This window comes from Grampus griseus, assembly GCF_964374135.1.
Source record: "Grampus griseus genome assembly, chromosome: 8".
Taxonomy (NCBI): domain Eukaryota; kingdom Metazoa; phylum Chordata; class Mammalia; order Artiodactyla; family Delphinidae; genus Grampus; species Grampus griseus.
This window is the reverse complement of record NC_139002.1, coordinates 110,421,436-110,447,739: the sequence shown is the minus strand read 5'-3', so window position 1 is coordinate 110,447,739 and position 26,304 is coordinate 110,421,436. Positions and strand designations below refer to the sequence as shown.

Genomic DNA, 26,304 nt, shown 5'->3' with positions numbered 1-26,304 from the left:
CTGAGTGAGCCGGGGCTCTATGCCAGGCATTGGGTTAGACTGGAGGAATGCAGAGTTGAATCAGACATGACAGGAGACTGCGGGATCACACTCCACCGTCAGAATGACTAAGAGGTTATCGGTGAGAGTGATAAAGGCCACATCCCAGAGCGTGCTCCTCGGCTGTCTCCAGACCAGATCAGCGTCGGGGCGAGCCCAGAAGCCAAGCAGCAGCAGGACATAATGACCACGTCAGTCCTAAGCCCCCAGGCTCAGCCACAGTCTCCATCCTCACGAAGGATGATCACACCCGAGTCAGCCTGCTGGCGAATCGGTGATGTGACTACATTCCGCAAGGAACACCATCTTACCTTGCCCTTCCCTAGAAACCACGCTTGTTCTAAATGCGGGACTCGCTTCTGGGCTCCCAGCCCCGCCTTCCAGGGCCCCAGCCTGACCGTCTTCCTGTGACTTCGTTTCCCAGGAACGAGCCAAGTCCTGGGAGGCCAGAGGTGGGAGTGTGTCCTGAATGTTAATTCAGCCACGCTGGGCCTCGGTGCCAGCCTCAGGCTGTGGGGGGCTCTCCCGCTCCTCTCGAATAATCCCTTCCGCCTGAACCTTTAATTATAGCTTTGGGGTCCAGTTGGGGATAAGGCTGTGGATCAGAGGGTCAGTCACCCGGCCTGCGGTGTTTCTTCTTTCACAGATAAGACCTCCCGCCCCCCTCACGCAGGCCTGGTTCTGAGGCAGGCCTCCTTCTCCACCCATCCCGGCTTGAGTGGGGTGGGCGTGTAGGCGGGGGTTGGGCAGCAGAGTGCCCACTGTGCTCCGGGGTGTCAGCCCCAGTCTAGCAAGCAAGGCCCTGGCCAGCCCAGCGCTGATGGGTGAGGCCTGGGTGAGCACCAGGACCGGGGAGCTGGGGGCCGCCCTCCAGGGGAGAGAGACTTCGCAGGCCTGTGCTCAACCTAGCCACACCAGCTCCAGCCCCTTCACGTCCACCTCCCTCCCACCAACCTTTCCAAGCGCAAACCTGCCCTGCTCGCCTCCCATTCATGCAGCTTCTGGGGCTCCTACCACCCATGGCAGTCCGCTTCAGGCCACACCCCAACCAGGTTTTTAGTCCCCAGAACCAAACTCTCTGCAGATCCCTGCTGCCCGCACCCACACCCAGGCTGCCAGGGGTGGGAAGCCTGGCCCAGCCTCTCCCTCATGCCCACAGCCGTGCTGACCACCCCCCCAACCAGAGTGCAGCCCTGTGTACTGGACCAGCCTTCTCCACTGGGGTCTGCCTTTTCCTGGAAAGAAAACGATGTGCCCCATGGAGAAAGCAGTGGTGGCCAAGTGGCGGTCACATTGAATAAGGTAGTGAAAGGCCCTGGGGGTGCAGGGTGGGGACGAGGGCCCCCTGTAACAGCTGGACAAACTGAGCCATGGAGAGGGAACAGGGCTTGGGGCCAGCCAGGCCTATTCTGGCCTGTCCTGGACAGGTTAGGGTTAGCAAGAGCTCTCCAGGGCTCTGGTGGACAGAAGTGTCCCTCCTTCATCCTCAGCACGTATCTATGGATCCAGCTCTGATCTAGATCTAGACCCTAGACCTGTCCCTGCTGCCCATGGGTGGGGAGAGGCGGGGATGGGGGGTAGACCAGCCACCGTGCACACCCTCCCCTGCAAAGCTGCAAGGCCACCTGGAAGGTCTGGGGTGGACACTGTGGACACATGGCACCGCCCTGTGTCCACACTCGGAACCACAGAAGCTCTTGAAGAAAGGCACTGACCGTGTGGCGCCGCCCTCTGCAGCAGGCATCTTTAGCATCAAGGACCCAGAAAAAGTGCACACAAATGCAAACATTCGCATCTTACTTTTATCGCGTTGGAAACCTACTTTCACCACATAAAACGCAGGTTCTCAAAGTGTGGTCTCTAGACCAGCAGCAGCAGCATCACCTGGGAACTTGTTAGAAATCAGTTAGAAACTCCAGGGTGGTCCCAGTCATCTGTTATAAGACGTTCCCCCACCCGGGGAATTCTGATGCACAGTCAAGTTTGAGAACCATTTTCATGTCATATAAAAACTTTATGCTTCATAACTTCATTCAAAACTAAATGAGCACTTTCCGAAAAATTAAAATCTCATCCAGGTTGCAAAACTCAGCCCCCTCCTTTAATCTAGAAAAACACACTTCCACTAAGTACTTCTTAGGTTTTGCAGAATTTACCGAAACTGAAGCTCATGGGTAGAGACTCTGCGAGGGGCGGGCTGCCCCCTTCCTCCCCCCTCCCTGCTTTGCATGCCCCTCCTCTGAAACTCAGCTTCTACCCTCTTCATACGGGACGGGACGCGCCCACAGAGAAACATGGAGCCAGTCGGTAGGGCATTTTCGCAGTTCTCTCAGTGTGATGGTTGATTTTATGTGTCAGCCTGGCTAGGCCATGATGCCCAGTATTTGATCAAACATTGTTCTGGGTGTATCTGTGACGGTGTTTCTGGGGGAGATTAACATTTGGTGGACTGGGTAAAGCAGGTTGCCCTCCAAAATGAGGGTGAGCCTTGCCCAATCGGAGGACTGAATAGAACAAAGAGTTGACCCTCCCATGAGTGAGAGGGACTGCTGCCCAACTGCTTAGTCTGGGACATTGGTCTTTTCTTAGCTTCAGACTCAACGGAAACATCAGCTCATGTAGGGTTTCAAGCCTGCCGGCTCTCAGGACGGAGCTAATGGTCGGGTGTCCTGAGTCCAGCTCTCCAGCTGCAGCTCTCAGGACTTCTCAGCCTCCATAACCATGTGAGCCGATCCCTTATAATCAATCTCTACCCATATCTATAGCCTGTTAGTTCTGTTTCTCTGGAGAACCCTGACTAATACAACTGTATGCTACACTTGTCACGATCAATGAACCAACATTGATACATCATTATTAAGTAAATAAAGTCCATACTTTATTCATATTTCCTCAGTTTCCCTCTGATGTCCTTTTCCTATTCCAGGACCCTATCCAGGGCCCCACATGACAGTCACTCGTCACATCTCCTTAGGCTCCTCTGGGCTATGATAGTTTCGCAGGCTTTCCTTGTCTTTGGTGACCTGGACGGTTTTGAAGAGAACTGTTCAGGTATGTCATAGGGTACCCCTCTATTGGAACTTGTCTCCTGTTTTTCTCGGGATTCTCTGGGGTTATGGGGTTTGGGAGGACGACCACAGAGGTAAAGCACCCTTCTCATCACATCATGTCAAGGGCACGGACTATCAAGGGCACAGACACATCAGTATGGACTCATGGGTATTTGTCTTATGCCTTGGATTATAATCAATAGTACTTCATTTTGTTGCTCAAATGTTTCCAGACTTTGTGTTGGGAGTTCTTTCTTTTGGCTTCTGTGTCCCTTTGGCATACCCTTTTCACTACTGAGTTTTTTGGGTTTTTTTTTTTAATTTGTTTTGAACACTTTCTTACTTACTGGCACTGTAAAATGCTCCAGACTCTCCTTGTATATTTTCTGCCCCAGTGCTAGAATAAGCCAAGGAACCCTGGTCCCTTTTATTGGTGAATGGCACTAGAAACCAGGATCCGGGCACCACGTAGATATACAACATTATGCACCTGTCAAAATTCATAGAACTTTACAGCACAAAGAGTGAACATTAATGTCTGCAAACTAAAAATACCACTTGGGATGTCAGGGGATCCAAGGGCTAACACAGTGTATGTCGTGAAAGAATCTAACCATATTACATATGTACGAATGAATCTCAGGGAAGGGAGTGGGGGAAAGGTGGTGACTTAAGTAACTTCAGAAATGAGTGGAGTCTGGGACTTCCCTGGTGGTCCAGTGGTTAAGAATCCACCTTCCAATGCAGGTGATGTGGATTCGATCCCTGGTTGGGGAACTAAGATCCCACATGGCGCGTGGCAACTAAGCCCACGTGCCGTAACTGCTGAGCCTGGGTGCCACAACTAGAGAGAAGCTGGCGCGCCGCAGTGAGGAGCCCTCACGCCGCAACCAAGACCAGACACAGCAAACAATAAATAAATACACAATATTTTTTAAAAATGAGTGGAGTCTGTAAGAATAAAGGCAAAAGAAACTGCAAATAAGCACTGTAGTCCAGGTTATAAAGTAGTTTCCCATGGGGGAGTGTGTGTGTGTTTATATATAGTTTTATATAAAATAAATATACAGGGCTTCCCTGGTGGCGCAGGGGCTGAGAGTCCGCCTGCCGATGCAGGGGGCGCGGGTTCGTGCCCCGGTCCGGGAAGATCCCACATGCTGCGGAGCGGCTGGGCCCGTGAGCCATGGCCGCTGAGCCTGCGCGTCCGGAGCCTGTGCTCCGCAACGGGAGAGGCCACGGCGGTGAGAGGCCCGCGCACCGCAAAAAAAAAAAAAAAAAAGAGAACTCACACTGTGGAGAGAGAAAAGTGAATGTGCATTTAGGAGAGACAGCCGCGGCCTGTGTGCGAAATCCGTCTGCGCAGCATCTCAGGCTCAACGAGGGGATCAGTGAGGGCCGCCCTGGGTCTTCAGGATGGGGCTGTGGCCAGGGGCCCCGTGATGGCCCAGCGCTGTGCAGGGCCAGATCCTGTCCACAGCTGAGCTCTAAAACATCTGCTTTCGCGGTCTAGGCTGCTGCTTTCCCTGGCAAAGCCCCCTCTGCAGAAGCCCAGCGTGTCAGAGGAGCTAAGTCAGGGGCAAGTCGAAGCATCTGGGACCCCACACAGGGCTCACAGGGCTCTGGCAACTGAGGCCAGACGTTGCTCAGGGCTTGTCTCCAGGACCCTAACTCTTCGGAGACCCTGCCCCCTCCTCTGCTTTGCTGGGCGCTGCCCACACTGTGGTCTGGAGGGAGGGTCTCATCCCTGCCCTGGGCCTGGCCCAGGTGGGGCTGCTCCAACACACCAGGCAGGCACACGGCTCCGTCCTCTCAGGCCTCTGTGGGAACAAGAGAGACCTGTTCACGTTCTTTAAAAAGCACAGAGTGCCCCTCCCACCAGGAAGTGTGCTGGCGGTGTGTCCTTCGGGCTCTCCCGTCACCCATCCTGCTCTGTGCCCGGGAGGCTGCCCGTGTGGAGGGCAGCAGCAGGAGTTTAGGAGCAGGAAAGAGCGAGGAGGGCGCCCTGGGGGAGGTGTGAGTGCGGATGAACAGAGCCTGCCTCGCCTCCTCCCTGCGCCTTCCTCGGGGAGAGGTGGGCACTGTCTGTCTTAAATAGAAACAAAACTCGTAGGTAGAATGGGAACCTCTGTGGACCCTTTCCTCCTGGGGAAGGGGCAGCAGAACAGAGGCTCCCAGGACTCTGGGTTCCCTCCCCAAGGGCAGCTCTCAAGGCTCCTGAAGGAAGCAGGACTGAACACAGGGATGACCTGTGGAGCCTGAAAGGCAGTGATGATGCCGCAGCCCCTGTTCTTGCAGACACACTCTCACAGAAATGCACACTCAGAGACATACTGTGTTCGTTTCCTGTGGCTGCTTAGCCATTACTACAAACTCGGCGGCTGAAAACAACACACATGTATTCTCTTACAGTCGTGGAGGGCAGAAGTCCAAAGTCAGCTTCACTGGGCTGAGGCCCAGGTGATGGCTCAGCCGCTCTCCCTCTGGAGGCCCCAGGGGAGAATGTCTTCCTTCCCAGCTGAATCTCCAGCTTCTAGGGCTGTGTTCCTTGTGCTCCTTGCCTCGTGGCCCCTTCCTCTATCCTCAAAGCCTGCAGCCTGGCCTCTTGCCTCAGTGTCACACTGCCTTCTGCCTGTGTGCCAAAGCGCCCTCTGTCTCCATCCTATGACACTTGTGATGACATTCAATAATAACTATGCAGGATAATCTCCCCATCTCAAGATCCTGAATTTAACCACACCTGCAAAGCCCCTTTTGACGTTTCAGGGAACATTCACAGGTTCCAGGAACTAGGAGCTGATATCTTTGGGGACTATCGTATAGCCTACCATAGATACGTTTACGCAAACACAGTGTTAGGGTGGCCACACCAGCAGACACAGACATACACACACACCCACATTACACACAGGCAGACGCTGTCAGTAGAAACCCGCGTTCCTGGGGTCCCACGCGGTCACCCATCAGTCACACACATGCCTCACGTCCAAAGCTCTTCCCATCAGCCTGCTTAAGCCAGGTTTGGGAGGCCGCAGGGCACTTCCCTGTCCCATTTTCTCCTGGCTCCCGGGTGACAGCCTTCCTTTCCCCAGTGACACTGTGCATGTCTCTCCTTTGCCTCCTCTACCTAGGAAGCCCTCGCTCACCTCTGCCTTCAGAATTTAACCAATCTTGAGGCCTTAAAGTTTAAGGTCTTGTTCTGAGCCAGCCACCTCCTCCATACAGCCCACCTTGCTCTGCAGTTACCTCTCACAACCATGCCTCGCTGCCACACCCCATGGGTTCTTAGAGAACGTGAACTGAATAAAGGAACAGTAGAAAACCAAAGGTCACTGAGCAGAGCTCTTAAACACCGGTCGTGCGAAGGTGCCACGGTGCCTGAGTTTGGGAGCTTGGTGACTGTCGGACAGACATCTCAGTGTTGGCCAAGCTAGAGCACCTGGGTCTGGGGCATGGACGGGGCCAGACAATGCCCCCAGGCTATGGCTCCAGTCAGGCTAGGGAGGGGTCGCCTCTCTGATCCCCACCTCTGCCCCTGAGTGCTAGACCTCGGGGCCAGACTCTGGAGACCAGCCAGAGGCTCCCGCTCTGGGTGAGTGCGGCTGGCCTCAGCCCTCTGGGTCCTCCACCTCCCCCTGCTGCCTTCCTGGGGCTTCACGCCCCGTGTCCTTCACACATCCTTCCTCCGCAGACTCCATCCCCCCAGAGGGCATCTGTGGAGTCTGTCCTCCACCAGGGGCTCAGTCTCTGCCTCTGGTGCAAGGCCCTCAGGCTGGGCCTCACCAAAGGGTCCAGTGAGCACGGATGTCCTGGGCAATTCCGGAACACAGCCTGGACCAGGTGGTGAGTCCAGCTCCCTGCTGAGGCCAACTGCTCCGGGCTCCTGGGTAAGAGAACGGAGGGAAAGGAGGGAAAAGGAGGAAAGGGGAGAGCACAGGCCCTGGTAGACATCTTATCTTGGACGTTTGACCTGGATGCGTGGAAAAGAATGAGCAGAAAGGTAGGTGCGGAGCAGGAAGGCACCCCCTAACTCTGGGGTCAGAGGAGGCCAGTGCCCGCCCAAAGCTTTGGAACGCCTTGGAGCGAAGTCCTCCGTAGGGGTGCTGGGAGGAGAGGACGACCCTCCCGGTAGAGCGCTATCGAGCGTTGGCCTGGAGCCACCTGGATAGATGGGGGCCGCGTCTAAGCCCCTGCCGCTCGTGGGCGCCCGGGGCTGGGGTCCGGAGCGGCGGGGAGGGGCCGGGGTCACCGGGGCACGGCATGCGTGCTAACCCCGTGCGCCCGCCCTCAGCACGGAGGCCCGCGCTGCCGCCGCCCGGGAGGTGCTCCTGGCTGCGCTTGAAGACCTAAGCCAGGAGCGGTTGAAGCGCTTCCGCCACAAGCTGCGGGACGCGCCGCTGCACGGCCGCCGCAAACCGTGGGGGCGGCTGGAGGGCACGGACGCCGTGGACCTCGCGGAGCACCTGATCCATTTCGACGGGCCGGAGCGCGCGCTGGACGCGGCGCGAAAGACCCTGAAGAGGGCGGGCGTGCGTGATGTGGCGACGCTGCTCAAGGAGCAGCGGCTGCGGAGTGAGCGCGGGGTCCCCGCCCTCCGTTCCCTCCCGCCTGGGCAGAGTCCTGGCCACAGGCCCCCATCCTTCCACTTCCCCAGAAAAGCCCCGGAGCTCTTCCGGCCTGGGCGCGCTTCGTCCACAAGTTCGCGGGCCCCAGGGCTCCGATCCTGCGGGTGGCCCCGACCCCTGATTGCGCCCCTCCCCGCACCGCACAGTCGGCGGGGCCTCACAGCAGTCCTCCCTTCCAGGGCTCGGCCTCAGCTCCTAGGCGCTGCTCTCCGCGTCCGATAGGTCTCTCTCGGCGGGAGGCGCAGGCCCCGAGCTTTCCGGGCCTTGAGCCCTGGGTTTGGAGTACGAGTGTCCTCGAAGTCACTCGGAGGTTCCTGACAGCTGGTCCCAGGGAGGAGCGCGGATGGGAGGGGGACTGTGGCGCAACAGGGGAAACTGAGGTCTGAGCCCGGCGGGGAGGGAAACAGGCCCCTGAGAGTCGGCTGACACAGCCCGCCTCCTCCTCGACCCCCTGTTCCCCTCTCCTCTGTCCGGCCCTTCCCTGCCCCCAAGAGTACAAGAAGAAATACCGAGAGCACGTGCTGCGGCAGCACGCCAAGGTGAAGGAGAGGGACGCTCGCTCCGTGAAGATGAGCGAGCGCTTCACCAAACTGCTCATCGCGCCCGATAGCGCTGCCCTGGAGCACGAGGCTCCGGGGCCCGCGGAAGAGCCGGAGCCGGAGCGCGCTCGGCGATCCGACACCCACACCTTCAACCGCCTGCTCGGCCACGACGGGGAGGGCCAGGGACCGCCGACCGTGGTGCTGCAGGGCCCGGCGGGCATCGGCAAGACCATGGCGGCCAGGAAAATCCTGTACGACTGGGCGGCGGGCAAGGTGTACTACGGCCAGGTGGACTTCGCCTTCTTTGTGTCTTGCCGCGAGGTGCTGGAGCGACCGCGCACGTGCAGCCTGGCCGACCTGACCCTGGACCAGTATCCCGACCGCAACGCGCCGGTGCGGCAGATGCTAGCGCAGTCCACGCGGCTGCTGTCCATTCTGGACGGCGTGAACGAATTGCCGGCGCCAGGGCCCGCCGAGGCCGCGCCCTGCACAGACCCCCTTGAGGCCGCGAGCGGCGCGCGGATGCTGGGCGGCCTGCCGAGCAAGGCGCTGCTGCCCACGGCCCGCGTGCTGGTGACCACGCGCGCCGCCGCCCCCGGGAGGCTGCAGAGCCGCCTGTGCTCCCCGCAGCGCGCCGAGGTGCGCGGCCCCTCCGACAAGGACAAGAAGAAGTACTTCTACAGGTTCTTCCAGGACGAGTGGAGGGCGGAGCGTGCCTGCCGCTGCGCGAAGGAGAATGAGACGCTGTTCTCGCTGTGCTTCGCCGTGTGCTGGACCGTGTGCCCCGTTCTGCGCCAGCTGCTCCAGGTCCTGACCTGTCGCGCACCTCCAAGACCACCACGTCCGTGTACCTGCTTTTCATCGGCAGCGTCCTGAGCTCGGCGCCCGCGGCCGACCGACCCCGCCTGCAGGAAGAGCTGCACAAGCTGTGCCGCCTGGCCTGCGAAGGCGTCCTCGGGGGCAGGGCGCAGGTCTCTGAGAAGGACCTGGAACGACTGGAGCTTTGCGGCTCCAAAGTCCAGGCGCAGTTTCTCAGCAAGAAGATGTGACAGGCGTGCTGGAAACCGAGGTCACCTACCGGTTCCTCGACCAGACCTTCCAGGAATTCTTAGCCGTGCTGTCCTACCTGCTGGAGGACGAAGGGCTCCCCAGACACCTGCTGGCGGCGTAGGGGCACTTCTGCGGGGGCACCCGGAGCTGCGTGGCCACCTCGCGCTCACTACGCGCTTCCTTTTCGGGCTACTGAACACAGAGAGGATGCGCGACATCGAGCACCACTTCAGCTGCGCGGTTTCAGAGCGCGGGAAGCAGGATGTCCTGAGGTGGGTGCAGGATCAGGGCCAGGGCTGCCCTAGGGTGGCACCAGAGGGGACCGAGGGGACCCAAGCGCTCCGGGGCGCTGGGGAGTCAGAGGAGGAGGAGGGCGAAGAGCTCAGCGACCTGCTGGAGCTGCTGTACTGCGGGTACGAGACGCAGGAGGGCGCCCTTGTGCACCAGGCCCTGCGCGGCCTTCCTGAGCTGGCACTGGAGTGAGTGCACTTCAGCAGAATGGACCTGGCCGTCCCGAGCTACTGCGTGCTGTGCTGCCCGGCGGGGCAGGCCCTGCAGCTGGTTAGCTGCAGACTGGCCACTGGCCAGGAGAAGAAAAAGAAGAGCCTGATGAAGTGGCTACAGGGCAGCCTGGGAGGCAGCTCGTGAGTCCCCAGAGCAGGGCGGTCCTCTCCTGCAGGCCCTCTGTGTGCGGCATATGTGCATCTTATGCACTGAAGTGTCCATCTGGGCCTGGGGAGTGTGTCCAGACCTGACACCTGCTCCCCAGAGGAGAGGCACGACTTCAGGCTGGTTTTCCCACCTCCTTGCAAGGCAGCTCCAAGGGTGTCCTCACCATGCCCCGCACCTCAGCACCCACATTCGAGGCAACCCTCCCAGCAGCCCCCCACCCACCACGATGCCTTCTCATAAGAAGTCCTGGCGTATATCACGCCCTCTGTGCCCTGAGCCTTTGCTTCTACTGTTCCCTCCACCCAGAATACTGTTCACTGCCTATCCTCAAAGCCTCTCCAAGCCATCCCAGCTGGCCTGAGACCATTTTGGCCTCAGAAATGCCCCACTGACCACCGTATGCCATGACATCTGCCCGTGCCCATCTCCTCCACCAGACCCTCTGCTCCTCCAGGGGCAAAGCTCGTGCCGTTGTTTCTGTGCAGTTAATTCCAACCCAGCACCTGACTCAGGTGCTCAGCATCTGTTGGGAGAATGAATGTCAGGACGTTGACAGGGGCTGGGGCTGCCCACTGCAGGTGCAAGGACAGGCCTACCTGGTGTGTGCAGGTGACATGCCTCCATGGGACTCACATAGACAGCTTCAGTGGGGAGGTACTTGTGGTCACAGTTGAGTGGTTTCACTCTGGGCTTGGGATGAAGAGGGAGGAGGGTCCTGGCCCAGCTTGTGGGTGAGGGCAGAAGCAGCTCCAATACCTCAGGACCATAGGAAGGAGTCCTTTGTGGGAGTGAGGGATTGGAAGGGGCTGGGGCCTTCACCTTCCTTTCTCTCTTAGTAGCTCTCGAACCACCATGAGAAAACTCCTGGGCTCCCCACTGCATCCACTCTGTGAGTGGACCGACCGACAGTGTGGTCTGAACACCCTGATGTGAGTGAACATGCCCCCAGCCCTTCCCCTGGAAGGGATGCAGAGCAGGACACCCTGGGCAGGGACAGAGGTGTGGCCCTGTCTGGGGATGGCTGAGAGGACAGGCTGAGAACCTGTGGCCTCTGGTGTCCCTTGCTGGGGTCGACAGGCTCTGCCCACACAGGACAGAGGAGGGAAGAGGGGATGGGGGCAGGGCTCCAGCACCAGCTTAGGTGCTAGTTAGGACAGAGGGCTTGGCCCCAGTCTGAGTGGGAAGCAGAGTCCAGCTGAGCATCCTGGGGAGGGATAAAGAAGGCCAGACTGTACTTCCCTCCCCAGGGAAGGCTGCTCAGTGCTGTTGTGAACTGCTGGGCGGTCCCTCTGGATTCTTACAAGCAGATATGGAAGGCGTTCAGGGCGCGGGCTCTGAGGCCTGTCCGCCGTCTGAGCTTCAGTTTCCTCCCCTGGGAAATGGAGCCAGTAGCTTCCACCTCAGAAGGTTGACGCGAGGATTAATGAGGCAGTACTTAGTACACAATCTTTCCAAGGACTGTTCACCACCACCAAGTAAGCAGAAAGTAAGAAAGGCTGTAGGAACTAGTACCGAAGGGGCATGCGGTGAAGTAGGCACAGTCCTGTGTCAGTGGTGACACAGGGTAACTTAACTTGGCATAAACGTCAGGAGCCGAAACAGTGATCAGCTCACTTGGCCCATTAGTTCTGCTGCCCGGCTAAGTGCGTGAAGATGTTCCTCGCAGCATTGTTTATAATGCCCAGCTAACTAAATGAGCTCAGCCCACCTGCACTTGGTGGGTGACTATATGGAGTTAGACATATTAAGAACAAGGTCTCTTATTGGCTCATCCAGAAGCTGGTGGAGAATGCCCTGAGGGAAGAGGGGAGTGCAGTCCAGCAGGGACACACATGGTGACAAAGGGCAGGAGAAGCTCTGTGGGGCCCAGGGAGGCAGGTGTGCAGCCAGCACGTCTGCAGACTGAACCTCAGCCCCCAGGGAGTGGGCAGCTTGCACGGCTGGGGACCCATGTACCTCCTGACCACAGGCTGTCCCGCTGCAAACTGCCCGACTTGGTCTGCAGAGACCTCTCTGAGGCCCTGACGGAGCTGGGCCTCTTCCACAGCTGGCTCAGCGAGGCCGGCCTGCATGCGCTGAGTGAGGGCCTGGCCTGACCCCAGTGCCGGCTGCAGACACTCAGGTGAGGGCCGGCCTGGAAGGGACCAAGGGGGAGACGGGGGCTCCCATGGCAGCTCCTGCGGTCAGCACTGCCCGCGAGGGTGCAGCAGCTGGGCCTCCAGGAGGCTCCCAGTATGTGTTTGGCCTGCTCCAGCAGAGCCCAGTGCTGACTACCCTGGACCTCAGTGGCTGCCAGCTGTCGGGGACTATGGCGACCTAATTGTGTGCCGTCCTGCAGCTCCCAGGGTGCCGCCTGCAAAGCCTCAGGTGGGGGCAGCGCCGGGAAAGGTGCGGGAACACAGCCTCTCCACCCTGGCTTGGGGTGGGCGCCAGGGGCTTCCCCCAGACCTCACAGAGGAGTCCCGCCCAGGGCCCTCCCGAGGGACCCTGCTGAAACTCAGCCCCTGGAGACCCACCCCCTAAATCCCTGGCCCCAGCCCTGGGCTTCAACCACTCCGCCAGACCAAATGTCCATCTAGTGTCTGGTGCACATGGCCACAGTCTGGACCGGCACGCTTTCACTCCCCTGGAGGCTCTGGCCCCTAGGCCCTACCCGCTCCCCCAGCCTCTGACAGCCCCCTTAGTGGCTGCCTCCCGTCCCTGTGTGCCTTTGGCCTAACCCAGGTCAACAGCTCCCCATCGCTGCCTCCCCGAGCCCTGGCCTCCTTCCCCCACCAGCTCCACTGCCATCCTCTGCACACGGCTACAGTCTAACGTCCGTGGCTGAGCGAGCGGTCACTGCAGGAGCGGCGGGCCCTGGGGACAGCAAAGGCGGGACTGGCCGTCACCCACCCAGCATTGGACAGCGACCCCCAGCCTCACAAAGGGCTCGGCAGTGACCCCTGAGGCCCTGGGGGAGGGCTCTAGTCAGCCCTACGGAGTAGCCCTCCCCACTCCAAGGGCGAGAGGTTGGTGTTCTCTGCTGTGGGCAACTCTTGAGCCTGAGGGGCCCTGGACAGGCAGGTGGGAGACCCAGAGAGACACGGCCCCTTACCTGCTCCTGGACAGCCCCCGAGACCTCCCCACACCCTGGGGACAGGTATGTCTCTGTCCTCCCCACCAGAAGGAGGGGGTCCCCTCCCCTAACCCCACTGCTGCCCCACCCACGTTCCTCTTCTGGGACCTCCAGCCCTCCCATTGCAGGCGCCCCTCAGCAACAAGGGTGACGCTGAGCGCCCCCGGGAATTGAGGACCTACAGTGTGTTGGCCTTTACCTGGTGCAGGATGACCCATTTGCTGATCCTGTGCCCATGCACAGTATGGGCACCCAGAGCCCGCTACTCGGCTCCAGCCATAGGGCATCAAGCAGGGGCTGACCCGTGGCTGAAGGTAGGTGGGTCACCGTCCCTCCTCAGGAATTTGGGTCTCAGCATTAGGAGTGAAGCCATCCCTGAGGCTGTGTGGTCTGAGCCCAGAGGTGTCCACTCGCTGTCTGAGGACTTCAGGAACAGGCCAGAGGAGAGTGGACAGGAGCAGTAGCCCCTGCTCCGGATGGGAGCTGTGATGGCGCATGTGGTGGGCAGCGCCCCCGTGCACTGATGATAAATTCTCCTTGGGATTTGTTTTTGTCGGTTTCTGTTGCCCTTAGCCAGGCATCCTAACAGGTGTTCATACTCTTTCCTTTGGTCCCCAGCCCATCTCAGTGGGACAGGGTTGTAGCCCCCGTTTCCTGGGTGAGCTCAGGGGAACACCCTGATGCAGGAAGCTCCGACGTGAGGCTTGGCCTCCATGGGCAGGGCTAGCGACTGACAGCCCCCGAATCCTGAAGTCTTCTCTGCTCAACCCTGCTGGACTTGGCCAGCTTCTGGGACCCCAGTCAGCCCCTCCACTTCCCCAAATTCCCTTCCATAATCCAGTTATTCATTCCACAGAACAGACCAAAAATCCCTGCCCTCCTGGAGCTGGTATTCTAGGGGGCTGGGGGGATGGAGCCAGTGGTTTCCTCTTACACGTAAGTAGTCTGGGAACATCTGGTTGTGGACGAGGCATTTGAAAACGGAAGGAAGGGAGGGACCAACCCTAAGGATGTCCTGAAGAAAAGGCAGTGGGATGGCAAGTGTAAAGGCCGCAAAGGGGCCTGTCTTGGTTGGCTGCTGCTGTAACAAAATACCATACACCGGGTGGCTTGTCAGCAAGATAAGTTTATTTCTCGTAGCTCTGGAGGCTGGGATGCCCAAGGTTAGGATGCCAGTCAACTTGGTGTCTGGTGAGGAGCCTCTCCCTGCAGATGGCCGTCTTCTGGCTGTGTCCTCACGGGGTAGAGAGAGGGCGAGCTCTCGGGCCTCTTATACGGGCAGAAATCCCGTTCTTGACAGCTCGTGACCTAATTACGTCCCAAAGGCCCCACCTCCAAATACCATCACACTGGGGATTAGAATTCAACGGATGGGTTTGGGGGGATCACATTCAATCCATAACAAGGAGCGAGCTTGGTGCAGAAGCAGCAAGGAAGCCAGGGTGGCAGCAGCGGGATGGGGGAGGGGCTGAGGGCGGGGAGGCGGCCCTGGGTAGCTTGTCCTGCCGGTGAGGTGGGCACCACTGCAGGCTGTGAGAACTTGCCCACTCCTGGGGTAGATGTGGCTCTGGCTCTGCTGACAAGGGCTGTGGGGCCAGAGCAAGGACTGCACTAACCCAGGAGCACGGCCTGGTGAGAGCGGGCACGCCCTGGAAGGGGGACGCGCCGGTGGATGTAGGTGGGGGGACAGCGGGCCTGAGCAGCGGGATGGGTGAAGTCACCACGGCCTGTGCTGGGCAGGCCACGGCAAGGGCAGGTTTCAGGGACACGTTGAATTCGAGTGTCTCTGGCTGGGCGAGTGGTCAGAGCACAGTCATTCGGGTCAGACCAGGGCCAGAGAGACGAGGTCCAGACAGCCCCAGGGCCTGGAGCCTCCAGCGGGGCAGGGGGCAAGTGGGTAGAGGCTGAGAGACGAGGCTGGGAAGAGCCAGAAAGTGGGGCGGGGACAAAGGAAGGCGGGGCTCCAGGAGGGGGACCTGCCTCACCCCTCCGGGGCGGACGGGGGTTCAGGGAGAGAGGCAGGACCCGGCGGCAAGAGAGGGGACACCTAAGCCGAAACCCCGCCCCTCTCAGTTCCACCCTTGGAGAAGACTCAAGGGAGAGTTGGAGCTGGGCTCCTCGCAGCCTCGCAGGCACGACTGGTCGAGGCAGCCCGCCCCACCCGCGCCCCGCCCGCCCCGGGGGTGGGGACGTTCCATCCGGCCCGCGCTGCGCGCCCTGGGGCGGGGACCGCGGGGCCTTCCGGTGACAAGGCCGCTCCTGGCTACTTCTCCCTCCGGTCCGGCGGCCACCCGCTGGAGCCGACGGACGCTGCTGGGCTGCGGCGAGCCCCAGGGACGCGGCCGACGGCCCGCCTGCCCCCCAACCCCCAGCTGCTGCCGGCACCCCACCCCGTACCCAGCCGGCCTCCTGGAGGGTGAGGCCCGCCGGCTGAGGCCTCCTCCCTTCCCGCCAGCTGGACGGCTTCGAGGCAGTGCGCCCGGAGAGAGCTGGAAGGGACTGAGGCCCTAAGGTGGGAGTCCGGGGCCTCTGCTGTGTCCCTGGAGATCAGTATTGGGGGCGAGGGTCTCTGAGGGTTGAGGGTGTTTCCTGGGGTGGCTTGAGAGGGGGGTTCTGGACAGTCGGGGCTGCCCAGGTGGGTCACACACGTCCCTCCACCCGTGGGGGCATTAACCAGGTTCCAAGGCAAGCTTCGGGGTTTACAGAAAAGGGAGGCCCAACCAACGGTGGGGGCCTCTGACTCCCCCTTTTGCAGGCCCCTCCGCTGAGCCAACCTTGCCATGGAGGATGCTGGCAAGGACGCCACCAGATTCACTGCCCATTCTCTGCCCAGTGACCCCCGGCTCTTGGCCACCGTGACCAATGCCTACTTGGGCACACGCGTGTATCATGAGACACTGCATGTGAGCGGAGTGTACAATGGGGCTTGGGGGGATACGCACCGGGCCATTCTGCCCAGTCCCCTCAATGTCCAGCTGGAGGCCCCTGCAGGATCAGGAGAGCAGCTGACGAAGACCTTTGTCCTGGACACTAACACAGGTAGCCACTGCCTGACCTCCCCCTCCCCTCCGCCATTGTTCCAAGTGAGTGGGAGACCCGACAGAGGTTCCATCGAGAGGATGCCGACTCCCAAAGAAAAGGAAGCTCTGAGAGGCCACTTTGTGAGGCCTTCAGCCCGACGGGCCTCCTGGGCTGGCAGGAGCTGGCGGCGCCTGTGCAGCTGTCGCTTCCCAGACAGGGCATCTGGGGCTTGGAGGTGACTCCACTCCCCGCCGGCAGCTTTGGAACTGTCCTCGGCGGCCCTGAGTGGGGTGTGCGAGTTGTCCTGTCTTCCCCTCCCCACCCCCGCCCCGCCAGGCTCCTTTCTGCACACCCTGGAGGGCCCCAGCTTCCGGGCCTCCCAGCGCATCTATGCCCACCGCACGCTGCCTCACGTCTTGGCCTTCAGTGTGTCCATCACCCGCTTGGCCACAGGGAGCTGGCCCATCACCGTGCTGCTGCAGTCAACCTTCTCCCCAGAAAGCCCGGACCTGGACCTGCATCTGGGTCCTGACTTCCAGGGAGCCCGGTGAGGAGGGGGCGGGGGGCCGGCTGGGTAGCCCGAGGAGGGAGCCCGTCCCTGAGACACAGCCATCCTGTTGCAGGTACCTGTACGGCCACACACTCACCCCCGAGCAGCCTGGGGGGGCACAGCAGGAGGTGCACATGCTGTGGACGCCAGTGCCCCCAGCCTTGACCCTTGGGGAAGGGGAGGAGGATGGGACGTGGGAGTTCCTGACGGTGGTGGGTGGCAGCCAGGCCGAAGCCCAGGCCTGCCTCGCCGATGCCCTGCAGCTGCAGGCCAGGCGCACTCTCTACATGGCCCATGCACAGGCCTGGGCCCAGCTCTGGGCAGGCTGTGGCCTGGATGTGGAGGGGCCCCTGCGTCTGCGCCAGGCCCTGCGTGGAGCTCTCTACTACCTGCTCAGTGCCCTGCCCCAGCCCGGGGCCCCAGGATACGTCTGCCACGGCCTCAGCCCAGGCGGCCTCTCCAACGGGAGCCGTGAGGAATGCTACTGGGGCCACGTCTTCTGGGACCAGGTGCGCGCCACCCACCCTTAACGCACACCTGCTGCAGAGCCGGCTGTACACAGAGCTGCTGCCTCTATCCTGCATGGGGTGGGGCTGTGGTTGGGGAGGCCCAGGGACCGTGGCAGACGGAAGGCTTCCTGGAGGAAGTAGTGTCTCGGCTGAAGGCTGTGTAGGCATTTGGTGAAAACGAGTGATGTGATTCAGGCAAGGGGACCAGAAGGTTCAGAGGCCCAGAACTGAGCAGGTGCAGCATCTGTGCAGGGCATCTGTGCAGGGGGCCCTCACCGCTGCAGGGAGAGCGGTTGTAGAGGGGGCTGAGGAGACTTTAACTGGGGAAGGACATGGGCAGCCGTGGGCTCTGGGAAGACCCCTGTGGCTGCTGAGTGGAGCGAGGGTGGAGCGAGGTGAGGCAGCCAGGACCGGCTGCCGGCTGGGCTTGGGAGGGTCCGGGATGCTGCTGCACGTTTCCTGGTGCCGGAGAAGCTGCTGCTGTGCTCCCTTCACAGGTGAGGCTCAGAGAGGCCGAGCTGCTCACTCTGGGTCGGCCAGCTAGTGAGCAACAGAGCAGGCACCCCCCCACCCCCACCAGGCTGCCCACACCCAGACTCTGGCCTGAGCCCTGGGCAGACGCAGATGCCCGCTGGGGACCAGGTCCGAGGATCATCTGGGCTGGGGATCGGACTGTGGGGTTGGCAGGCAGAGGGCCCAGGACAGACCCAGATGAGGCAGGAGAGGAGGGAGCTGGGTGTGGCCCGTGGGGAGAGAGGAGTGAGAGCGCCAGGATGAGGGGCCCCTCGGCTGTAGCGCCAGGACGAGGGGGCCCCTCGGCTGTGCTCGCAGGACCTCTGGATGTTCCCCAGTATCCTGATGTTCCACCCGGAGGCCGCCAGGGCTCTCCTGCAGTACCGCATCCGGACGCTCGGTGGAGCCCTGTACAACGCCCAGAACCTAGGCTACCAGGTGAGGGGGACTGAGCACCTACCCTACGGGGCCCCCCCAAGGGCTGACGTCCCATACCACCCCCCAGGTCTTCATCCCTCACCCCAGCCCCCTCTGTGGGTGTGGCTGGAATATCCTGGATTCTCATAGAGGCTCTGTGGCATCCCCCAGCCTGTACTGTACGTGTGGGAACAGCAGCCTGACCGGGACCCCGCAGGACGTCCCCTCACTGCCCTGCCCCAGGGCAAGTACACAGTGGAAACGGGGCAGAAGCCACCTGGCCCACGATGGGGCCACACAGAGGGCACTCAGAGCCCACAGGCCCCCACGAGGTCACGCGGGACAACTGGTGCCCCCGCCTCTGTCTGCCCTCCATGGCTGAAGGCTGAGAGCGTTGAGAACCGGGGTGGGCTACCCCCGGCCCCCCGAGAGCGGAGTCAAGTCTACTCCAACCCCGCAGGGAGCCAAGTTTGCCTGGGAGAGCGCGGGCTCCGGCCTGGAGGTCTGCCCTGAGGCCATTTATGGGACCCAGGAGATCCACATCAACGGGGCCGTGGTGCTGGCCTTCCGGCTGTACTACCACACCACCCAGGTGAGGTGTCACTGTGCCACCACGTGTGACCTCCTACCTAGCGAGGCCACGCCCTCCACACTGCCATGACTTCCTGTCCGGCCGGTCCGGCGGAGCATCTCAGAGCCAGGCCTTCACTTCTGGGCACTCAGAAGGGTAGGCGTTGGCAAGAAATGCAGTGACCAGTGGGAACTAGAATCACAGGTGCCACAGCCTCTGATGCACCACCTCCTGCTCTCCAGGACTTGCAGCTGTTCCGAGAGGCTGGGGGCTGGGATGTGGTCAGTGCCGTGGCTGAGTTTTGGTGCAGCCGCGTAGAGTGGAGCCCCGGGGAGGAGAAGTTCCACCTGAAGGGTGAGAGCGTGGCCATGGTGGGAGGAGTGTGGATGACGGGGAAGGGGCAGGGGGAGTGGATGGTCACAAGTGGGGAAGCAGGTGGGTGCTTCTCAGTTCAGCATGTGGTCACCAGCACCTGACGCTGCCAGGCCCACACTGGCGACTGGCATCAGGGGCAGGTCCCTAAGACCCTGCACTGAATACCACCTTGTACTTATGTGCCCAGGAGTCATGCCCCCTGACGAATACCATTCAGGGGTCGACAACTCCGTGTACACCAATGTCCTGGTCCAGAACAGGTCAGATCCAAGAACCCGCCCCACCTCCACCATGCAGGGGGCCAGCCAGGAGTGCAGGGCTGCAGCCCACCTCTCCCCATCTCTACTCCTAGCCTGCGCTTTGCTGCTGCCCTGGCCCAGGACCTGGGTCAGCCCGTCCCCAACCAGTGGCTGGTGGTGGCTGATAAGATCAAGGTGCCCTTTGACCCGAAACTGAACTTCCACCCTGAGTTTGATGGATACCAGCCTGGTGAGTGGACTTGGAGCTCCTTCAGGGCCCTTCTCCCCTCCCACAGGACCTCGTGTCCGCCCTGGATGCCCCCTTTCCAACAGGGCAGCCCCTGCCCTCCCCACCTCACCCCATCAGCAGCATCTCCCCCCTCCCCCCAGGAGAGGAGGTGAAGCAGGCAGATGTTGTGCTCTTGGGGTACCCCGTCCCCTTCCCCCTGAGTCCTCAAGTTCGCAGGCAAAACCTGGAGATGTATGAGGCTGTGACGTCCCCCCAGGGCCCTGCCATGACCTGGGTAAGGAAACTGCAGGGTGTGGGGTGGTGGTCCCCAGGGCAGCCCCGGCCCTGCCCCACTGGCCTCAGTCTTCCTTCCCCCCGCAGTGGGCCTCACCCCAGCGTGACCTCTGATCTCTGTCCCCAGAGCATGTTTGCAGTGGGCTGGATGGAGCTGAAGGACCCCGGGCGGGCGTGGGACCTCCTGCAGAGGAGCTTCGCCAACGTCACGGAGCCCTTCAAGGTCAGCCTGGCCAGAGCCTCGACCTACACGCCGACCACGCCCACCTCCTGCACTGACTGCTTTGCCCCCTGCAGGTGTGGACGGAGAATGCAGACAGGTCGGGTGCCGTGAACTTCCTGACAGGCATGGGGGGCTTCCTGCAGGCGGTGCTCTTTGGGGTCACGGGATTCAGGTGAGTGCAGTGGCTGGCAGAGGGCAACCACCTGCCGCCACCCCCCTCCTCACAGAACCTTCCCCTCGCCGCAGGATCACTGAGGCCGGTTTGACCTTCGACCCCATGTGTCCAGCGGGGATCTCCAGAGTGTGCGTTTCTGGTATCTCCTACCAGGGGAGCAAGCTTGACTTTTCCTTCTCTGAAGGGTCTGTGACAGTTGAGGTCACTGCCCGAGCAGGGCCCTGGGCACCCCCGCTGGAGGCTGAGCTGTGGCCATCACAGAGTCGGCTCCCCCTGTCCCCAGGTAGGCCGCCACTCCCAGACCCGCCCAGGGGTCCAGGGCACGTGACCCCCAAGGTAGCCCCCAGTGTGTGCCCTCACCCCACAATGCTTCCTCTCTCTGCAGGACACAAGGTCTCCTTTCCCTGCTCAGCTGGCCGGATACAGAGGTCACACCTGTAGGAAGCAGGGGCAGCAAGTTCTGCCCCAAGAGTTTCCTGGGAAGATTGTTTGAAGACATTAAGCATCTCCGCAGAGCCCACAGGACCCCCTCTGGGACACCCTTGGGCCCTCCAGCCCCACCGAGTCCCCCCGCCCCCCGCCCAGTCCTGCCCCCTCCCCCAAAACGACCAGGGCTATTGGCTTCAGGGATGTCTCTCAGGCCTCCCCCCGGCCACTCCCTCTGCGGGTGCCCCTGCTGGCTGCACCCACCCCTCCTCAACGCCCTCCCAGCCTGCCGCCCCCTCCCACCCTCCTCCACACGGCAGCCAGGCTCACGGGTTCCAAGGAAAGTCTGGACTCTTTGGCCCAAGTTCAAGACTCTGCCTCTAGCCTGAGACCCTCCCCAGCCTAACCCCCCATAGACGGTCAGCTTTCTTGCAGCCTCACACAGCATGTCTGTTCCCGCCCTCCCTCAGTGCCCCTTCCCTAGGACCCCACAGGGTGAGGTGGGAGAAGGGCCAGCGGTTCTGCGAAGACAGAGGCAGATGCCGGCCTTGATGGGGAGCACGGCAGGATGAGGGGCGTGGGGGAGACTCAGTCTCCTGTGGGATTACTTGGGACACCGCATCGCAGCTTCACAAAGGACCCTTCTGTGTCACACGAGGGAGCATCAGGTATGGCTGGGTCCAGGTGCTCCTGGGCTGCTGTGAGCACTCGGCATCCTCAGTCCTTGGGTCCTCTTGCCTCTGGGCCACTTGAGTCAAGTCGGACGGTCTCTGTCACGTGCCTTTCCTCAGCCAGGAAGGCAGGGCGTGGGGTGTGGAGCAAGACCCTGCATTTCCTCTGACCAGCCAGAAGGGCTGGGGCCGGGTGTGCGTGAGTCCCAGGCCATGGCCCTGGGTCCAGCTGTCCTGGGCAGGCGGCCCTCAGCCGAGGCTCTGCCCACTGTCTCTTCCTGGGCTTCAGCCCCTCAGTTGGCACAGCAGACTTGGGTTTCCCCAGGGTGAGGCGAGATGGTGTCTGCCATGGAAATCCTGGCGAGGGCCGAGCCTGCTGCAACAGATCTGCCTGAGGAATGGGCAAGCTTTGTCTGCTGTGAGGAGCTGGCGAGCTCCCTGCTGAACGTGAGGGTTTCGTAAAGGATCAAGTTTCCCTTCCACGCGGCTGGGAAGCACAGTCACTTGCTCGCTAGAGCAAGTAAGCGAGTCCCGTCAACGTCTGCGCCCCTCCTTCATCTGCAGACCGTGCTCTCTGTTCTCAGTGGAGAGTTAGCCCGAGTTCTCCAAGAAGCAGACACCAGGCAGACAAACTGTGATGGACTGAAGCCCCATGAGGGAGAGAGGGAAGGGGGTGGCTGCAGGGAGTGTGGCCGAGCTGCAGACCAGCTCCCTGAGGGCCTGTGGCCTCAGGATGGATCCCGCGACTTGGTGGGGCTCCCCCAGGGGCCCACAGGCTCTCGCTCAACCGGTGGCAGTGCCGCAAAGGCCCAGGCAGGTCTGCTGAAGCACAGCATGGTGGCCAGGGACTGTCCCCATGAAGCAGACATTTGCCTTTGCAGCCCTGGAGCCAGATGTGGGCACAGGCATCAGGTGGGGGTGGTAGGTGGCCCTTCACCCACAGGACTGACGTAGCTTGATACGTGCCGCGTGTGTGTGCCGTGTGTGTGTGCGCGCGCGCACGCACACCTACCTGTGCCTGTGGAGCGGCAACCCTCCAAGGGGCCGTGACGGTGGCAGCATGTGTGTGCTGGCCTGGCTGGTCCGGCCCATGACAGCCAATTGCCTGAACCTGACCAGGGTCCTTCAACCTGCCCAGGACACAGGCTGGAAGGGTTTCTGGTGACCTTCTGTGCCTGGCTTGACCGCGTATTCTCTGTCCTCAGCAACTGGGCAAGGGCTGGACAATGTCTGCTCCCCTCACCAAATGTGGAGACCAGAAGACCATCCCCTGCTTGGAGACATGTACCCGGCTACACACAGGCTGACCCCTGCTCCCAGCCTCTGTGTCCAGCATGGGTTGGTCCCTTCCTGGGCCAAACCTGGAGCTCAGTGTTGGAACGCCGTCTCCATCCTAGTCCGAGCGCTGGCCTTGTCCTTAGTCCAATGTAGGGCCAGTGCCCAGGAAGGGGCACTGCTCCATCTCCACCCCAGGCCCCGGCCAGCACAACCTCTGCCTCAGGGGCTGGCTCAGAGCAGCGCACACTCAGCAGGGGGCTGGGGTACTGCCAGCCTGCGGCCGGGACTCATCTCTGCTGGCACGCTTTAGAGACAGCTGGACCAACTGTTGGCCGTCACAAGAGGGGGGCTACTCTGGGGGCTGCAAGTACAGGAGCTAGACAGAGACCCACGCCCCCAGCCCAGGCAGGGTGGGCAGGCAAAGGGAGGGAAGGGACCATGGGTGGGGTATTCAGAGCCCTGAGCCACGCTGTGGTTAAGGCCCCTGCAATTAGCCTGCCCTGTCATTGGCCCGGCCACAGCAAGGCCCAGGGGCCTCACCCCCAGCCACACAGGGTGTGCGTGTGTCTTTGGCAGCCCCCACTCTGCCAGGCTCTGCTGGGGCTGCCGGGGGGTTACATAAGGGAGGTAACTGATGCGAGGACGTGCACCCGCACAGAGGCACTGGGAAAACGCCCTCACCCCCCCACGCCTCCCTTTCAGTACAATCGTGCGTGTGCAGAAGGTACTCCTGTGCACCTGTGCGTGATGGACGTGTGCACGGGTGACGGCGTGACCATGTCTGTGTGCCTGTGTGTCTGTGTCCAGCCCCACTGATCCAGGAAGGAGGGAACCCACTGCCGGGACTGATCAGAATTAAAGGGACGCAGGGTCACAAGGACAGAGTGACCCAAAGAAGTAGGTCAACACAGGCCCAGCCCCAGACAGGAACGTGCACGACAAGGACAAGTCTCACTGGTCAGGGACTCCCCTTAGCACGTGTGCACACACGCTGACTCGGGGATGGGCAGGCACGTGGACGCAGAGACACAGCACACACATTCTGAAAGACAGGCCGCTAAACCACAGAGCGGCAGAGATCAAAGCCCGACTTCTCAAACTTCATTCTAAAATACTCAGGCACCTCCACCCAGAAGCCGCAGGCCGCCCAGTGCCTGAGCAAAGGGGACAGTCGGGGCACCAAGCCGACAGGGCAGGGCGTCCACCATGGATGCTGGGGGCAGTCCAGGGGGATTTGGCTGCAGTGGTCCCTAGGGTAGCTCCCCTCAGGAAGATACCCTCCCCCACCCCAGCCAGGAACAGTCCTGGAAAGCACTTTCTGGAGCCAGGCGCTTTTAATTGTGAAACTGAGGCTGAGCCTGGCGGCTGGGGAGGGAGGAGCTGGCCTGGGGGCAGGGGTGGGGGGTGGGGTTAGGGGACTGGGGGCATTGATCGAGGTGAGGGTAAGGCCCTGGGGTCCCTGTGGAGGATCTTCAGGGTCAGTGTTAGGTGCCCAGGCTGGGGCTGGAGGGTGGGCCTCAGGCCCGCAGGCAAGTCAGGGTTCCAGGCGATTAGGATGGAGCCCCTGGGGTTGGGGTCCCTGGATCAGGGCGGTGACAGGGCCCAGCCTGTCAGTCATAGTCTGAGTCGTCGAACTTGGTGCTGAAGAAGGCGGCGGAGCCCTGGGCCAGCCGGGACAGGTGCAGGGCGCCAGTCACCACCAGCACCAGCAGCAGTAGAGGCGGCACCAGAGCCCACACCGTGGCCAGGATGTTGTAGCATTTGGCTTTGGAGCCGAGCCGCCGGGCTGCTTCCAGATCTCCAGTCACCTTCTGGTCTCGGGCCTGCGGGCCAACAGCAGGGCCAGCTCTCTACACCTGCCTGGGGCCTGGGTGGGGCCTGCCACCCAGTCCCAGGCAGCCGCTGGGTCCACACCTTGGAGGACCCGAGCTGGACCCAAAATCTAGATGGAGGGGTGTGGCCTGAGAGGATATTCCCCGGGCTCCACCCACTCCCTTCACTGTCCCCAGCTGGGCACATGGGCTTGGCCCGCCCAGGGGGCCTTGGGTCATCAGGGGCTCAGCCTAAAGTGGGGCTGAAAGGAGACCCTGCATCTTCCCACTCCAGCTATGGACCCAGTGGCCCTCCCAGGCCAGCATCAGCCTCCAAGGACCTCCGAGGGTAGGGAGTTCTCAGAGGTGCTGAGAGCGTTTGATGGAAGAGACGCCCTTGGATAAGGCCCCATCGACCCTGGGCTCTTCGGGACAAACTAGACCCCCCATTTCGGTTTTATGAACAGCACCCCAGCCTCAGTGGAGAAGCCCTCATGAGGGAGGGGCTCCCACCACCGTCAGGCTGACGGATGGCCCCGTGGATACTCCTGCACCCCAACTTGATAAGCAGCCCCCGTGAGATGCTCTTGGGCCCCCTCGAAGCGCCCCAAGGCCCACCTTGATGGAGTAGGCCAGCGCCAGGAAGCCGAGGCAGCACAGGTTCAGGTAGAGGGTGCTGAACACCGACCAGATCAAGTGGTCTCGAGGTGGGGGTAGCGGCGCCCCCAGCGTGAGGGCCGTGTGGGCGGTGCCGTCGGCCTTGTTGGGCGTCGGGGCCCGGGGGTCCTCGCGGGGGTACGACGTGTCCATGGGTTCCAGCGCCGTCTCCTCGCTCGGACTCCTGCTTCGAGGGTCGGCGCCCCGGCCGCTTATAGTCCCCGCCGCCGCCCGGCTGACCGGCCCGCCGCTAAATTTAACGACAAATGACAGCCCGGGGCTGAGCGGTCGCCCCGCCCGCCCCGCCGCCCGCCGCCCCGCCTGCGCGAGCCCACCCCCCAACCCCCGCAGAGTCCCCCTCCCCCCCAGAAAGCCCCGCTCCCCGCGGAGAAACACTGACCCCGTAGAGGCTGGGGGCCGGTGCGGGGCCACCAGAGCCCCTCCTGTCCGGGTAGTCCAGCCGAGGGAGCCCCCTGCAAGGCTGCTGGTGGGGCCATGCGGTGGCTGCGGTCTGCCCCTCAGAGCCCCCGCCCCCGCCGACGAAAGGAGGCGGACGCACCAGCTCAGGGCCATGGTGGGTGGGCCGCTGCCTCGGCTTGAGGGCAGGGCTAGGCGGGGCTCCTCAGGACCAGGGCTGCTGAAACCACAGCCCCTCTGTCCCCAGAACTGCCCGCATCACCCTGCCGGGTGGAAAAGAACAATGCTCAGGAGAGAACAGCGGGGAAGAGGGAGAGCGGGGGTGGGGGAGGGTGGCCTGTTGGGGGACCAGCTGTGACCTGGACTGTTACTGTGCGGGCGCTACAGTGAGCTCTCCAGGGCCTGCTCTGGGGACTGCCCTCCTCCCTCCCAAGCTGTCAGCTGCTTCTCAGGCTCCTTTGCTGGTTGCTTCTCCTGAATCCAGAGCTAGGGGGCTGGGAGGGCTGGGCCGAGCTTGTGTCCGCACCCCGGTCTCATCTCCCTCCAGAGGGCCCAGCAGCCTGTTGGCTAAAATGCCATCTATGTGCCCGTCAATCACATTTTATGTCAAAGGGCCAGATTGCCGTGCTCCGCGGAGGAGGGCTCCCAGGGTCTCCAGCCTAGCTCCTCAATAGGAAACCTCAGGCTCTCCCAAACCTTCTGTCTGAGCTGGGACTCCCATAGCAAAGTACCTGGACTAGCGGCTCACAAATAATAGAAATTTATGTCTCACATTTCTGGAGCCTGAAGGTCTGAGATCAGGGTGCCAGCGTCGATGGGTGCTGGTGAGACCCGCTTC

At 61.6% G+C, this 26,304-nt stretch overlaps 3 protein-coding genes across 3 annotated transcripts; 2 read left to right on the top strand and 1 right to left on the bottom strand.

The window, feature by feature from the left end:
* Positions 1-103: 103 nt before the first annotated feature.
* On the top strand, positions 104-12,921 carry NLRP6 (NLR family pyrin domain containing 6; the record flags this gene model as incomplete). Its single annotated transcript, XM_082660154.1, is given in 16 exon segments — positions 104-121; positions 4,969-5,102; positions 7,378-7,669; positions 8,143-9,052; positions 9,055-9,294; positions 9,297-9,404; positions 9,407-9,783; positions 9,787-9,947; positions 10,815-10,904; positions 11,945-12,068; positions 12,072-12,097; positions 12,176-12,201; positions 12,204-12,292; positions 12,296-12,342; positions 12,785-12,796; positions 12,798-12,921. Coding segments are annotated over 16 exon segments (2,778 nt in total).
* A 2,584-nt stretch (positions 12,922-15,505) lies between these two features.
* PGGHG (protein-glucosylgalactosylhydroxylysine glucosidase) lies at positions 15,506-20,767 on the top strand. The gene is made up of 14 exons (XM_082659992.1): positions 15,506-15,602; positions 15,846-16,129; positions 16,448-16,658; positions 16,735-17,170; positions 18,002-18,121; positions 18,561-18,692; positions 18,914-19,025; positions 19,234-19,306; positions 19,399-19,535; positions 19,676-19,809; positions 19,936-20,031; positions 20,106-20,203; positions 20,278-20,489; positions 20,592-20,767. The coding sequence occupies exons 2-14, from the start codon at positions 15,871-15,873 to the stop codon at positions 20,645-20,647; spliced, it is 2,076 nt and encodes a 691-aa protein (XP_082516118.1). The 5' UTR covers positions 15,506-15,602; positions 15,846-15,870; the 3' UTR covers positions 20,648-20,767.
* A 2,754-nt stretch (positions 20,768-23,521) lies between these two features.
* IFITM5 (interferon induced transmembrane protein 5) lies at positions 23,522-25,572 on the bottom strand. The gene is made up of 3 exons (XM_082659620.1): positions 25,450-25,572; positions 25,011-25,299; positions 23,522-24,404 (listed from the first exon to the last, which is right to left on the bottom strand). Exons 2-3 carry the CDS (start codon positions 25,200-25,202, stop codon positions 24,192-24,194), a joined length of 405 nt encoding a protein of 134 aa, XP_082515746.1. The 5' UTR covers positions 25,203-25,299; positions 25,450-25,572; the 3' UTR covers positions 23,522-24,191.
* Between the last annotated feature and the right edge of the window lie 732 nt (positions 25,573-26,304).

Excerpts from the sequence above, each read along its gene's own strand:
- IFITM5 (XM_082659620.1), bottom strand. The coding sequence starts at position 25,202 with ATGGACACGTCGTACCCCCGCGAGGACCCCCGGGCCCCGACGCCCAAC. Across the intron at positions 24,405-25,010 it reads CGCTGGCCTACTCCATCAAG|GCCCGAGACCAGAAGGTGAC; the intron begins GTGGGCCTTGGG and ends GTTGGCCCGCAG.
- PGGHG (XM_082659992.1), top strand. The coding sequence starts at position 15,871 with ATGGAGGATGCTGGCAAGGACGCCACCAGATTCACTGCCCATTCTCTG. Across the intron at positions 19,307-19,398 it reads AATGTCCTGGTCCAGAACAG|CCTGCGCTTTGCTGCTGCCC; the intron begins GTCAGATCCAAG and ends CTCTACTCCTAG. Across the intron at positions 20,490-20,591 it reads TCGGCTCCCCCTGTCCCCAG|GACACAAGGTCTCCTTTCCC; the intron begins GTAGGCCGCCAC and ends CTCTCTCTGCAG.